The following is a 14,936-nucleotide window of genomic DNA, read 5'->3' as shown; positions in this document are numbered from 1 at the left end:
TGACTTTGGTGTAGGATAGGCCAATTAAAAAAAATACAAATGAAGAGTATGTAAGTGTGGATAGGGTGGTGAGTTTCCCCTTACACTTTAAAGAGCTTTGGGTGTCTAGAGATGTAAGCTCAATCAATTATTACCATTACATGTTTTGCCATCGTCCAGACCATACCTTTGTAGAGACGGAAACTGGGACAAAATACCAAAAAGGTGTCAAATAAAAAATGAAGTGGTTAAAGTGTTTCCGAAATAATTTGATGGTGAAACTTGCATCCAGAGAAGCAAGGCGACACAACGTCCGCATTCTTGAAAGTCAGGACAATCTTTGTTCGGCAGACACATTCTTTTTGTAGTTGACATTGTTTATTTAGCAAGCAGTAGGCATGTATCATTCAATTACGTGGAGTTTTATAGTTACGTGATGACATCAAGGGACCGGCGTACCTTAAATTATTCGCCAATCATTTATTCAAAAAACAGTTTCCATCATCATTTGTCGGATAAACCTGGGTCTATGGAAACCTGCCTAGTGTCTACTAGCTATGCTGTAGGACTTTCGTTGTGACACTTTATAACCAGACGTGACTTTCAGCACTGACCATTTTGTGGAGAAACTCAATCAAAAGAGCAAGAATGGGTGTCCAGTCAAAATGTCAATGTTTACTGTAGTGCTACAGTATGCAACAGGTATTTAGCAAAATCATGTTCTTTCATTCTCATATGACAAAAAGATCTGTGTACATGACAGTAGAGTGCAAAACAAATAGAACAAACCGTGAATCAAAGCATCCAAAGTCAAATTCCTACTTCCTTCATCTCCTTTTCCCCATTGGGTGCCTGGACAAGGGCAAGTTTACACCAACCAAAGAGGTTGGTTTTTCAATTTTGACCCTAATGTTTGACTCCAACTTGCATGACTGTCCGTACGTACGAGTAACATCCCAAGGCTAGATCACAGACCTGGTTCCCCTGGTACATGTTCAATAGGGTACAACCCATTTTAAAACAGAACAGAAATTAGTGTCAAGTCCAGTGTCCCTCCCTGTTTCAGTCCATTTTCCTGTTTGGTGCCTACCTAATGAACAAGGGAGAACAAACTTACTCGCGATTGTCACCACTTGCATCCATCTTCCAAGCGGAGTATGATCCATAAATCAAGGTGAATCACACAATAAATACATTCTGAATCTCATTGGTAACACAGTGCTTGTGTGTGTGTGTGCTCCAGACAAATATATACATATGGGTATATTGACCCCCAGTAATTACATCGAGAACAGTTCTTCCAAACAGTGCCGTCTGAAGTACATTACACACCCGACCCATCAACAACCTCATTACCCTATACCTTTAACAGTCTTTCGTTGTTTCCTTTCTTCTCTTCCCCTGTTCATTCTCTCTACACCGCCAATCATCTGTCCTCTTTGGCTGATTGTCTACACCAGAGCAGTGCTATAAATCCATTCCCTGATGGCGCTACAGGCATACAGACAGACCCACATCCCTTTTACCTTTCTAACCTGCCTCTCTCTGCCTACCCTTCGTTTATATATGTCAATATAAAACACACACACACACACAAACCTGTAAACAAGTACTCTTTACCTTTCAGGTTATAAATACTGTTTTGGTAAAATCATCATCATCATTATTATTAAAGATGCACTACGCAAAAATTCTAATTCGCCAAATTTCAGTTTATGTGACAAAACAAGCAAGTATAGTGTAGAGTATAATTGTACCATCTAAACCGCTGGCAAATATATTTAGTATTTTCAGCTGTTTGAAGCTAGTGTACAAAACCGAAAGCAAAAAGACGCAAAAACATGGGAAGCATAGAAATAAAGCACAATAGAACATATCTACGGCTTGCTTTCAATCAGTGACAGATCTCTAGCACATATTTCTATGTGAATTTGGTCAGATCGCCCAAAAAGTGACATATTATAGATATACACAAAAAGACAATTGCATTATTGGAAGTTTCTTTTTCTTATCTCGAGTTCACTTTGTTTTGTCGATGTCACATTGTTTTCACTTCTTTTTGGCTTCAGCGTTAAGGCCCAAAGTCTGTAGTGAAGGTGGACTATTAAGGACTCCAAGCCGTAGTCCATCAATGCCCATAGGGCCTACTGTACGTACACACAACACACACACACACACACACACACACACACGCACACAACAGTATTGCAGGGGGAGTATAAAAAGTACACATCCATTAATAAAAGACAGGTGGAACATCCTCTTCTGTAAAACAATAATTCCTTCTCATTCCTATTAAAAAAAAGCTAATTCAGTCCTTATTCTCTCATTCATCTTTTAAAAAAACACCCCCAGTCAGTCCACTCTTTCTTTTTTGATCTCTTCCTGTCGTGGTCTTCTCAGTCCAAAGTGCTTGGGTGCCATGCTGACTGGCTACACTGGAGGGCGCTCTGCTCCGCTCTGGTTGGCAGGTGAGTGGTGGCTGTGGGTGGCTGTGTTTATTGCTATGGCACCTGTGGCCCTCCTGTATCAGGAGAACAGGACGAAGCTGCCCCTCCATCTAATAGTTAAGGTCAGGGTTAATAGGGAGTGTTGAGCTGATCCTACATCCGTGCCTGGGGGGGGGGGGGGGTAACTTCTGTTGCAGGGTAGTTCAGGTGAAAATATAGTTGAGGAAGAGTTGGGAGAGCAGGAGGACACACAGGATGAAACAGTGGCGTCCAGTTGGTGTCACATTGTCCTCAGTCTCCTGACGACGGCCCAGTTGACGACCCAACGCTATCAGGTTCCTACGGAAGGACAGGCGGGAGAGTTTCAGTCATCTATCAAACTTCTAAAATCTGTCCTTTCCCAGCATTGGTATGAACTACAACAACTAGAAATCCTGCTAAAACTGAAGGTGCCCGAGTTGACCAGGAGGGGGGCAGAGTTGTTCTGTCATCTCCATCTTGCAGCGTCCTGTTTATTTTGTGCACAGTGCCTTCAGAAATAATTCAGACCCCATGACTTTTTCCACATTTTGTTAGGTTATTCTAATTGATTAAATCGTTTTTTCCCCTCATCAATCTATATACACAATACCCCCATAACAACAAAGCCAAAACAGGTTTTTAGAACATTTTAAATATCACATTTACATTAGTATTCAGACCCTTTACTCAGTACTTTGTTGAAGCACCTTAGGCAGCGATTACAGCCTTCTTGGGTATGACGCTACACGCTTGGCACACCTTAATTTGGGGAGTTTCTCCCATTCTTCTCTGCATATCCTTTCAAGCTCTGTCAGCTTGGATGGGGAGCGTTGCTGCACAGCTATTTTCAGGTCTCTCCAGAGATGTTTGATCGGATTCAAGTCCAGGCTCTGGCTGGGCCACTCAAGGACATTCAGAGGCTTGTCCCAAAGCCACTCCTGTGTTGCTTTGGGTGTGTGCTCAGGGTCGTTGTCCTGTTGGAAGGTGAACCTTTGCCCCTTGTTTGAGGTCCTGAGCGCTCTGGAGCAGGTTTTCATCAAGGATCTCTCTGTACTTTGCTCCGTTCATCTTTGCCTCGACCCTGACTAGTCTCCCAGCCCCTGAAAAACATCTCCACAGCATTATGGTGTCACCACAATGCTTCACCGTAGGGATGGTGCCAGGTTTCCTCCAGACATGACGCTTGGCATTCAGGCCAAAGAGTTCAATCTTGGTTTCATCAGACCAGAGAATCTTGTTTCTCATGGTGTGAGAGTCTTTAGGTGCCTTTTGGCAAACTCCAAGCTGTCATGTGCCTTTTCCTGAGGAGTAGCTTCCGTCTGGCCACTACCACCAATGCCTGATTGGTGGAGTGCTGCAGAGATGGTTGTCCTTCTGGAAGGTTCTCCCATCTCGACAGAGGAACTCTGGAGCTCTGTCAGAGTGACCATCGTGTTCTTGGTTACCTCCCTGACCAAGGCCCTTCTCCTCCGATTGCTCAGTTTGGCCGGGCGGCCAGCTCTAGGAAGAAACTTGGCGTTTCCAAACTTCTTCCATTTAAGAATGATGGAGGCCACTGTGTTCTTAGGGACCTTCAATGCTGCAGGAATGTTTTGGTACCCTTCCCCAGATCTGTGCCTCGACACAATCCTGTCTCGGAGCTCTACGGACAGTTCCTTTGACCTCATGGCTTGGTTTTGCTCTGACATGCACTGTCAACTGTGGGACCTTATATAGACAGGTGTGTGCCCTTCCAAATCATGTCCAATCAATTGAATTTACCACAGGTGGACTCCAATCAAGTTGTAGAAACATCAAGGATGATCAATGGAAACAGGATGCGCCTAAGATCAATTTCGAGTCTCATAGTAAAGGGTCTGAATACTTATGCAGATAAGGTATTACTGTTTTTATTTGCAAACATTTTCTAAAAATCTGTTTTCGTTCGGTCCTTATGGGGTATTGTGTAGATTGCTGAATCTGATTTTTTTTATTTAACCCATTTCAGATTAAGGCTGTAACGTAACAAAATGTCAAAAGTCAAGGGGTCTGAATTCTTTCCCTTGAGCAAGGCACTTTACCCTAATTGTTCCTGTAAGTCCCTCTGGATAAGAGTGTCTGCTAAATGATATTTTATGTTTAAAAAATGTGTGTGCTCTCTTACCTCTGGATGTCTTGCTGTGTCTTCTGTATGGATGCGATGGAGGCCTCTATGAGGGCAATGTCCTTCACTTCCTTGTTGCACCGTGTACACTGGCTCAGGTACCCTAGTAATGTGACAAGGGAGAGAAAATCTATGTTTGGTTTACTGATAGTCTGAGGATATGTATGGGCATCATGGGTTGTGTGTGTATGTACATGTGTGCATGTGAGCAAGTGTATGTTTTTGACTTACCTTCATTATCAGAGGACTCGTATGTAGGTTCTGACGTGAACGTGTGCGTCTTACCTTCATTATCAGAGGACTCGTGTGTAGGTTCTGACGTGGTGAACGTGTGCGTCTTACCTTCATTATCAGAGGACTCGTGTGTAGGTTCTGACGTGGTGAATGTGTGCGTCTTACCTTCATTATCAGAGGACTCGTGTGTAGGTTCTGGTGTAGTGCTGCTGCTCTCAGTGTTCTGGCTGCAGCTAGACGGCTGGCTGCTGCCTTTCCTGTGTTTCCCATTCACCTGGGCCTGAGAAACACGGGCACGACCACGCCCCCCCCACACACACACACACACACGTAATGTCCAATTTTCACAAAACTACACATTGAAGCCAGACTATTGTAAATGGTATAACCAATATGGTAACTGGTCCACAAACACCAGAAGACTGCGTTGAGTGTCCAGTCTAATTGAAATGCTATGGTTAGAACTAGTCAGTTTGGCAAAGAAACCAAGATGGAAAGAGGGAACATCTGTGTGTCTCTCTCGCTTACCTTCTGCTGGCTAGCCCAGGCTGAGGCGCGGCTGTACGCCAGTCCTTTATGTCGTCTCTGTGATTTCTCCTTGGTCTGGATCACCCCGTGCTTCTCAAACTGCACCAGACAGCGCTCAGGGTCCCACGGCCGTGTGCTGGAGAGGAGGGAGGGAGGGAGGGAGGGAGGGAGGGAGGGAGGGAGGGAGGGAGGGAAAGTTCACATACATACCAGATCTTCAGGTGGGGAAATGTATTCTGGGGTTTGTGTGCCAGTGTGGATGCAATGTCTATATTAGTCCTGTTATATTTGTAATGCCATTTGGTGTGTGTGTACGCACTCTATCTGTGTGTGTATGACCACTTGGTGGTGTGCTGTGTCCATACTCTATGTGTGTGTATGTCCATTCGTTGGTGACAGAGTCCAGGTTGAAGAGTCTGGGGCGCCAAGGTTGGTCTCCACGGTCTTTGGCCTGATTCCTCTGAGCCTCCTCCAGTACGAACTTCTCCTGGGTTGCCTGGTTCTGGTCACGGTCCACTATAGCACTGGTCACATGCTGCCACAGCCTGCAAGGCACACATACACAGACAAAGGTCTTAGGAAAGCTTCCATCCAATGTATGTAAAAGCCTGCAGACAGAACACTGTGGTGTGTGTGTCCTTACCTCTCCGACTCAAACTGCCCTTGCTGGTCCAGCTGTACCACCTGCCTCTTCAGTCTGGTGCTGCGGACCTCTGGAGTAGGGTTCCACAGGTGCTCCTGCTGCCCTGACTTCTCCTGTAGGAACACCTCACCATCCTGATCACACACACACACACACACACACACACACACACACACGTTATTTTTGTACATTGCCAATGCTATTGTATGTTGTCCGTCCATCCATCCATCCATCCATCCATCCATATATATATCAACACGTCATATCAGAACACCTCTTACTGACCTCCCCTCCTGGAGAAACACATTTCATTCCTGACAACAACACACAGACACTTTCAATAACAAACAGGGAAGAGATGGGGATATAGTGTATGTGTGTGTGTGTGTGAGAGAGAGAGAAAGAAAGAGAGGGATATTGTGATAGCACATGCACATAAGAGAGAGTGAGAGAGGGTGAAGGAGGGGAGAGAGAGGGAGATACATGCATGTACTCTTACCCAGTGTCCGTCCACAGTGGCCAGCAGCTCGTCTCCCTGCTGAATCTTCCCCGAGATCACGTTCACACTGCTGGAGCCTCCCAGGAAGGGCTACAATACAGAGAGAGAAGACCGTCCCCTACAGGTGACTAGAGCAAGAACAGAACAACCCTGATCCTAGACCTTATGAGCCAACTTGATCTGAATCTACCGCATGTAATGATATAGTGCCATGTGTCACAGTTAGACCGAGATTTCATCTGATTGCCTTTACAAGCAGCATTGTCTCCATGCATGGATCGAATCCTACCGGGTCATTTTATATATATATATATACACATATACAGTGCCTTGCGAAAGTATTCGGCCCCCTTGAACTTTGCGACCTTTTGCCACATTTCAGGCTTCAAACATAAAGATATAAAACTGTATTTTTTTGTGAAGAATCAACAACAAGTGGGACACAATCATGAAGTGGAACGACATTTACTGGATATTTCAAACTTTTTTAACAAATCAAAAACTGAAAAATTGGGCGTGCAAAATTATTCAGCCCCCTTAAGTTAATACTTTGTAGCGCCACCTTTTGCTGCGATTACAGCTGTAAGTCGCTTGGGGTATGTCTCTATCAGTTTTGCACATCGAGAGACTGAAATTTTTTCCCATTCCTCCTTGCAAAACAGCTCGAGCTCAGTGAGGTTGGATGGAGAGCATTTGTAAACAGCAGTTTTCAGTTCTTTCCACAGATTCTCGATTGGATTCAGGTCTGGACTTTGACTTGGCTATTCTAACACCTGGATATGTTTATTTTTGAACCATTCTATTGTAGATTTTGCTTTATGTTTTGGATCATTGTCTTGTTGGAAGACAAATCTCCGTCCCAGTCTCAGGTCTTTTGCAGACTCCATCAGGTTTTCTTCCAGAATGGTCCTGTATTTGGCTCCATCCATCTTCCCATAAATTTTAACCATCTTCCCTGTCCCTGCTGAAGAAAAGCAGGCCCAAACCATGATGCTGCCACCACCATGTTTGACAGTGGGGATGGTGTGTTCAGAGTGATGAGCTGTGTTGCTTTTACGCCAAACGTTATGTTTTGCATTGTTGCCAAAAAGTTCAATTTTGGTTTCATCTGACCAGAGCACCTTCTTCCACATGTTTGGTGTGTCTCCCAGGTGGCTTGTGGCAAACTTTAAACTACACTTTTTATGGATATCTTTAAGAAATGGCTTTCTTCTCGCCACTCTTCCATAAAGGCCAGATTTGTGCAATATACGACTGATTGTTGTCCTATGGACAGAGTCTCCCACCTCAGCTGTAGATCTCTGCAGTTCATCCAGAGTGATCATGGGCCTCTTGGCTGCATCTCTGATCAGTCTTCTCCTTGTATGAGCTGAAAGTTTAGAGGGACGGCCAGGTCTTGGTAGATTTGCAGTGGTCTGATACTCCTTCCATTTCAATATTATCGCTTGCACAGTGCTCCTTGGGATGTTTAAAGCTTGGCAAATCTTTTTGTATCCAAATCCGGCTTTAAACTTCTTCACAACAGTATCTCGGACCTGCCTGGTGTGTTCCTTGTTCTTCATGATGCTCTCTGCGCTTTTAACGGACCTCTGAGACTATCACAGTGCAGGTGCATTTATACGGAGACTTGATTACACACAGGTGGATTGTATTTATCATCATTAGTCATTTAGGTCAACATTGGATCATTCAGAGATCCTCACTGAACTTCTGGAGAGAGTTTGCTGCACTGAAAGTAAAGGGGCTGAATAATTTTGCACGCCCAATTTTTCAGTTTTTGATTTGTTAAAAAAGTTAGAAATATCCAATAAATGTCGTTCCACTTCATGATTGTGTCCCACTTGTTGTTGATTCTTCACAAAAAAATACAGTTTTATATCTTTATGTTTGAAGCCTGAAATGTGGCAAAAGGTCGCAAAGTTCAAGGGGGCCGAATACTTTCGCAAGGCACTGTATATATATATATATATATTACACATCCTTTAAAGGAACATTTAAAAATAATAAAACATTTTAAAAAGTACCTTTTGGATGAAACCCAACAAACTCAGTTATAATAACCGACCGTCACCCCAGTTTTTATCTTGCCCCTTTACTGTTTTGTCTTTCTATTTGCTTTCATGCAATGGCTAGTTAATTTAATTCATAAAACAATTACTTTTGGGTTTTCTTGGGTCTGATACCGATTCCGATTTTTTTGGGGGACAAAACGTTATCTGCTGATATACTGTTTTACAGCGGGGAAATTAAAAAGTAAAATTTTCCACATAAATTGCTATCTAAAAGAGCAATTGTCCAAGAAATACATTTCAAATTGTGATTTCTTACATTGTGACCATAATGACATCATGGCCACAAGTGTTCAGATAACCAATATTTAAAAAATCAAAGGTTATCGGTGGAATTTTCGGATGACATCGATATATAGTTAAAAGGACAATATCAGCCTATTAAGTCGGTGAAACGATACAGTTGAAGTCAGAAGTTTACATACACCATAGCCAAATACATTTCAAGTCAGTTTTTCACAATTTCTGACATTTAATCCATCTTAAAATTCCCCGTTTTAGGTCAGTTAGGATCACCACTTTACATAAGAATGTGAAATGTCAGAATAATAGTAGAGAGAATTATTTATTTCAGCTTTATTTTCTTTCATCACATTCCCAGTGGGTCAGAAGTTTACATACAGTATCTACACTCAATTAGTATTTGGTAGCATTGCCTTTAAATTGGCCATTCTTCCTGACAGAGCTAGTGTAACTGAGTCAGGTTTGTAGGCCTCCTTGCTCGCACATGCTTTTTCAGTTCTGCCTACAAATGTTCTATAGGATTGAGGTCAGGGCTTTGTCACGGCCACTCCAATACCTTGACTTTGTTGTGCCATTTTGCCACAACTTTGGAAGTATGCATGGGGTCATTGTACATTTGGAAGACCCATTTGCGACCAAGCTTTAACTTCCTGACTGATGTCTTGAGATGTTGCTTCAATATATCCACACATTTTCTACCTCATTTCCTACGTCATGATGCCATGATTTGCCGTTCTTCCTGCAGTAAAGCACCACCACAACATGATGCTGCCAGCCCCGTGCTTCACCGTTGGGATGGTGTTCTTCGGCTAGCAAGCCTCCCCCTTTTCCTCCAAACATAACAATGGTCATTATGGCCAAACAGTTCTATTTTTGTTTCATCAGACCAGAGGACATTTCTACAAAAAGTATGATCTTTGTCCCCATGTGCAGTTGCAAACCGTAGTCTGGCTTTTTTATGGCAGTTTTGGAGAATTGGCTTCTTCCTTGCTGAGCGGCCTTTCAGGTTATGTCGATATAGGACTCGTTTTACTGTGGATCAGGATACTTTTGTACCGGTTTCCTCCAACATCTTCACAAGGTCCTTTGCTGTTGTTCTGGGATTGATTTGCACTTTCCGTACCAAAGTATGTTAATCTCTAGCAGACAGAATACGTCTCCTTCCTGAGTGGTATGACAGCTGCGTGGTCCCATATACTTGCGTACTATTGTTTGTACAGATGAACGTGGTACCTTCAGGCTTTTGGAAATTGCTCCCAAGGATGAACCAGACTTGTGGAGGTCCACATATTTTTTTCTGGGGTCTTGGCAGATTTCTTTTGATTTCCCCATGATGTCAAGCAAAGAGGCACTGAGTTTGAAGGTAGCCCTTGAAATACATCCACCTCCAATTGACTCAAATGATGTTAATTATCCTATCAGAAGCTTCCAAAGCCATGACATCATTTTCTGCAATTTTGCAAGCTGTTTATAGGCACAGTCAACTTTGTATGTAAACTTCTGACCCACTGGAATTGTGATACAGTGAATTATAAGTGAAATAATCTGTCTGTAAACAATTGTTGGAAAAATTACTTGTGTCATGCACAAAGTAGATGTCCTAACCGACTTGTCAAAACAATAGTTTGTTAACAAGAAGTTTGTGAAGTGGTTGAAAAACGAGTTTTAATGACTCCAACCTAAGTGTATGTAAACTTCCAACTTCAACTGTATATGGGTCTGCCTCTAGTTCTTTTCCCTCTCATTGCGCTTCATTGTTTCACCAAAGTATGTTTCTATGTATTTTGTATTTATGTTTCTGTACAACATGGAAAAGATGCAAACTTAGGAAGTACACACACAAACACACACACATACCTTCAACTTGAACTCCAGTTCTGCCACATATTTGGTTTTCTCACACTCAATAGTGATCTTCCCTCCCAGCTCCAGTGTCATGGTGCCATACAGAATACCTAATATAGAAACAAGAAGCGACATTTACACACACACACGTACAAACACTCCTATCATGAACGATATAAAAGGTCAGTGAATGCAACAGAGCCAGAACAACAGTGTAAATACAGGAGCTACAGGCAAGCCACTTCAGACAGAAGTAAGCAGTCAGTAAATGGGCTATGCTCGGTTACCATGCTCGGTTACCATGCTCGATTACCCATCTAAATAGTAGGCATTTTGGTTATGCAAAATAAAAACGCTTGATAATTGAGGCTTTTCATCAATTTTGAATTCGCTGCACATTGAGGAAGAGAATCTTTTCAGACCCAGCTGATAATCAGATAAGGGGACTGGGTGTTTAAGCAATAAGGTTATTGTGCTATAACTCCTGACTAAGGGCTGTTCTTTGGCCCAAGGCAAAGCCGAGGCCCGGGAACAGCCCTTCGGAGGGAGTCATCACACGATAATCCCCGGGTACTCAAGCAATATTGCTTTTAGTAAATGGTTGCCAACATAGTTATATAAATATTAATAAAAAAGTTCTCATTGACATTTTAACGAGTAAAATTGTTTTTGCATTCTGAATGTGCAAGTCAAGCGGGCTGGTCATTTGTTAATTCTATTAATTTGACATTGCTATGCTAAACAAATCACTGGAATCTAGCTGGCAGAGATTTAATGATGATGAGACAAGAACTTCCATAAATATTGATTTAATAAATATCTAATAGGCCTACATAGGCAACAACTAGTATGGTTGGCGAGTCCAAGCTAACAAAGCTAGTTGGTGATGTTAATATAGTGACGTTTCCGTTGATGGCACACGACGGGAAGAACTGTCCATGGTCTGGTGCTGCCAACAACTTGAGTGAGCTCTCACACTGGCCACTCACTGCCATTATTTCCCCTTGCCTCCAGGCCCGCATCACACAACTTTTGCATTCTTAAGTTGCTATCCAAGCAGGCTGATCATTATTTTCTCATGTTTTGACCCAGGTGTTCATTCAAATAAATATATTAATTTGACATTGCTTTGCTAAACAAATCACTGGCTTGTAGCTAGCTAGCAAAGCTTCAATGCTGATAAGAGACAAGAACTTCAATAAATAATGATTTAATACACTGAACAAAAATCTAAATGCAACATACAACAATTTCAAAGATTTTACTGAATTACACTTCATAAGGAAATCAGTCAATTGAAAAATTCATTAGGCCCTAACCAATGGATTTCACGACTGGGAATACAGATACGCATCTGTTGGTCACAGATACCTTAAAAAAAAGGTATGGGAGTGGATCAGAAAACCAGTCAAGTATCTGGTACCACCATTTGCACCATGCAGCGCAACACATCTCCTTTGCATGGAGTTGATCAGGCTGTTGATTGTGGCCTGTGGAATGTTGTCCCATTCCTCTTCAATGGGTGTGCAAAGTGGCTGAACATTGGCGGGAACTGGAACACGCTGTTGAACACGTCGATTCAGAGCATCCCAAACATGCTCAATGGGTGACATGTCTGAGTATGCAGGCCATGGAAGAACTAGGACATTTTCAGTTTCCAGAAATTGTGTACAGATCCTTGTGATGTGGGGCCGTGCATTATCATGCTGAAACATGAGGTGATGGCGGCGGATGAATGGCACGACAATGGCCTCAGGATCTCATCACGATATACAGTGGGGCAAAAAAGTATTTAGTCAGCCACCAATTGTGCAAGTTCTCCCACTTAAAAAAATGAGAGAGGCCTGTAATTTTCATCATAGGTACACTTCAACTATGACAGACAAAATGAGAAAAAAGAATCCAGAAATTCACATTCATCTTTAGGAGACAGAACGCGTCTCCTCCTTGAGCGGTATGACGGCTGCGTGGTCCCATGGTGTTTAAACTTGCGTACTATTGTTTGTACAGATGAACGTGGTACCTTCAGGCATTTGGAAATTGCTCCCAAGGTTGAAACAGACTTGTGGAGGTCTACAATTTTTTTCTGTGGTCTTGGCTGATTTATTTTGATTTCCCCATGATGTCAAGCAAAGAGGCACTGAGTTTGAAGGTAGGCCTTGAAATACATCCACAGGTACACCTCCAATTGACTCAAATTATGTCAATTAGCCTATCAGAAGCTTCCGAAGCCATGTCATCCTTTTCTGGAATTTTCCAAGCTGTTTAAAGGCACAGTCAACTTAGCTTATGTCACCTTCTGACCCACTGGAATTGTGATACAGTGAATTATAAGGGAAATAATCTGTATGTAAACAATTATTGGAAAAAGTACTTGTGTCATGCACAAAGTAGATGTCCTAACCGACTTGCCAAAACTATAGTTTGTTAACAAGAAATTTAGGAAGTGGTTGAAAAACTAGTTTTAATTACTCCAACCTAAGTATGTAAACTTCCGACTTCAACTGTATTATGAAAGTACGACAAAGACCATTACGCAGGCACTGGAATAAGCAGATCAGAAAAGACAAGCCTAGAACCACTAAAGCAGCCAATTTTTTTCATGAATGCCCCACTCCGTCATTGACTTTTCCTAAATAAGTTTACAGCACACTGTCGTTGTTAGAATCTTAATATTACAAACAGAACTGGAGTTATAACCAGTTTTAAGAGGGCATGTCATTATTTGAATGGTTTTCCCCAGTTGTCCCTCTTTCTCCTTGTCTCCTTCTCCTGACACTGGAATATGCAGTGCCCAGCTGATCATCACCCAGATAATTCCCTCGAAACGGAACCTAAACTAATTTCACACACATAACAGATTAAATAAATGAAGTATAATGGGGAGAAAAGGTAAGTTGATGAGTGAAGGGACGTGAGCAATGTATAATTATGTAATCACCAATTGTGAATGAATTACATGGCGGGCCATTCTATTGCATTGATCGATTGTAATTATAATCTTTAAAACAGTATGAATCAAAGCAGTCTTATCATTCTACTCTGGCCTACTCTGATTAGGCTACACAGTGGGAGCGTGCGTAATTGTACTTGCTGAACAATTCAATATCTTGTAAAATGTCGATATTGGGCAGCAGGTGAGAGAGTGTTGGAGAATGTGGTGATGGGACTTATGGAACCTTATGTTGGCAAGGGGAGAAATGTCACCATGGACTTTTTCTTAACTTCCCTCTCATCGGCTAACAATTTGCTTGCAAAGAAAACAAGTCTGGCCAGCACCATGAACAAAGTGAGACGGGAGCTCCCTCCATCTGCGAAAAATAAGACACCTGCACAGCCTTTGTATTCCACAATGGTGCTGAAGAATGACAAGACAACAGGAACACAATAAAGAGAAAACTGGGGACTATTTCACACTACAACCAAACAAAGCAAGTCAAAGCAAGTGAAAGTTTACAAAAAATTGTGCCAACTGTTAGGACAATGGATAACAGCTAAATGAGATCCAACTGACGTAATTGCGTGACAACGCACACCATGTAAGCATAAGCAGACAATTATTAACTATTTTGGCTGCTGTCAAATAAACACTTTTATTATAATGCCATTATTTATTTTGTGCTGAGATTCACTATTTAGCAAGGCCACTTGGTGCTTATAATGATATTTTCATCATTTGACCGTACGTCTTGGTGGTTGGGGTATTTACATTTTTTCATTATAAAAAGCAGCTGTTACCTTATTCCAACACATATGCTTCCTGTTTCATAGTTGTAACAAAGGCCATCCACTAATATTTTGTTTTTAAAACGAATGTTGGCGTATGTGTTTTTCAGTTTTTATATATAGCCTACAGTAACAAACTAATGCTACTGTTATTGAAATAAAATAAAAAAATCATATTCTAATGTCACCCAAGGCCTTCATAAACACAAATTATTTTTACAATAGCATATATGAACTATATTAATTACACTGTTAGAATGCTGCAGTCAGAATGACCTGAAGAGGAATCCATCGAGGCACAGCAGTTCTAGTGTTAAAACTACAATCCTTGTTGAAACAATAGCAAAGCGGTCAACCCGCCTGTTCTGGTAAAATTTGAAGGATGGGCATGGAGAAATGTAGCCACTCAAATTCAGAGACAGAGCTATGGATGCAAGGACTGAGCATCCATGCTAACAAGATGATAGTTTTAACCATGTTTTGAGGCCAGTCTGTGTAGGCACAAATCTGGCCTGCGGGTGGTTTGAGCAAAAAAAACTCAATATACAGTGCCTTC

The 14,936-nt window shown here is 42.0% G+C and overlaps 1 protein-coding gene across 14 annotated transcripts in view; it reads right to left on the bottom strand.

Annotated features, from left to right (window-relative positions):
* Nucleotides 1–338: 338 nt before the first annotated feature.
* osbpl5 (oxysterol binding protein-like 5) overlaps nucleotides 339–14,936 on the bottom strand; it is a 107,563-nt gene continuing 92,965 nt past the window's right edge. For 6 of the 14 annotated variants that reach the window (XM_090201181.1, XM_090201202.1, XM_090201190.1 and 3 more), the window contains 8 exons: nucleotides 10,667–10,764; nucleotides 6,498–6,587; nucleotides 5,999–6,132; nucleotides 5,721–5,900; nucleotides 5,356–5,491; nucleotides 4,825–5,107; nucleotides 4,594–4,696; nucleotides 339–2,768 (listed from right to left, as the gene is read on the bottom strand). In XM_090201181.1, the coding sequence (XP_090057307.1) occupies nucleotides 2,633–2,768; nucleotides 4,594–4,696; nucleotides 4,825–5,107; nucleotides 5,356–5,491; nucleotides 5,721–5,900; nucleotides 5,999–6,132; nucleotides 6,498–6,587; nucleotides 10,667–10,764 (1,160 nt within the window). In that variant the 3' untranslated portion in view covers nucleotides 339–2,632. Of the gene's footprint in view, nucleotides 2,769–4,593; nucleotides 5,108–5,355; nucleotides 5,492–5,720; nucleotides 5,901–5,998; nucleotides 6,133–6,497; nucleotides 6,588–10,666; nucleotides 10,765–14,936 lie in introns of those variants that run through there. The other 8 variants (XM_090201252.1, XM_090201268.1, XM_090201244.1 and 5 more) reach the window with 3 other exon arrangements.

The sequence above is a fragment of the Oncorhynchus mykiss genome, chromosome 2 (genome assembly GCF_057628025.1).
Source record: "Oncorhynchus mykiss isolate SJ-2025 chromosome 2, ASM5762802v1, whole genome shotgun sequence".
NCBI lineage: Eukaryota > Metazoa > Chordata > Actinopteri > Salmoniformes > Salmonidae > Oncorhynchus > Oncorhynchus mykiss.
This window is presented reverse-complemented; position numbering and strand designations above follow the sequence as displayed.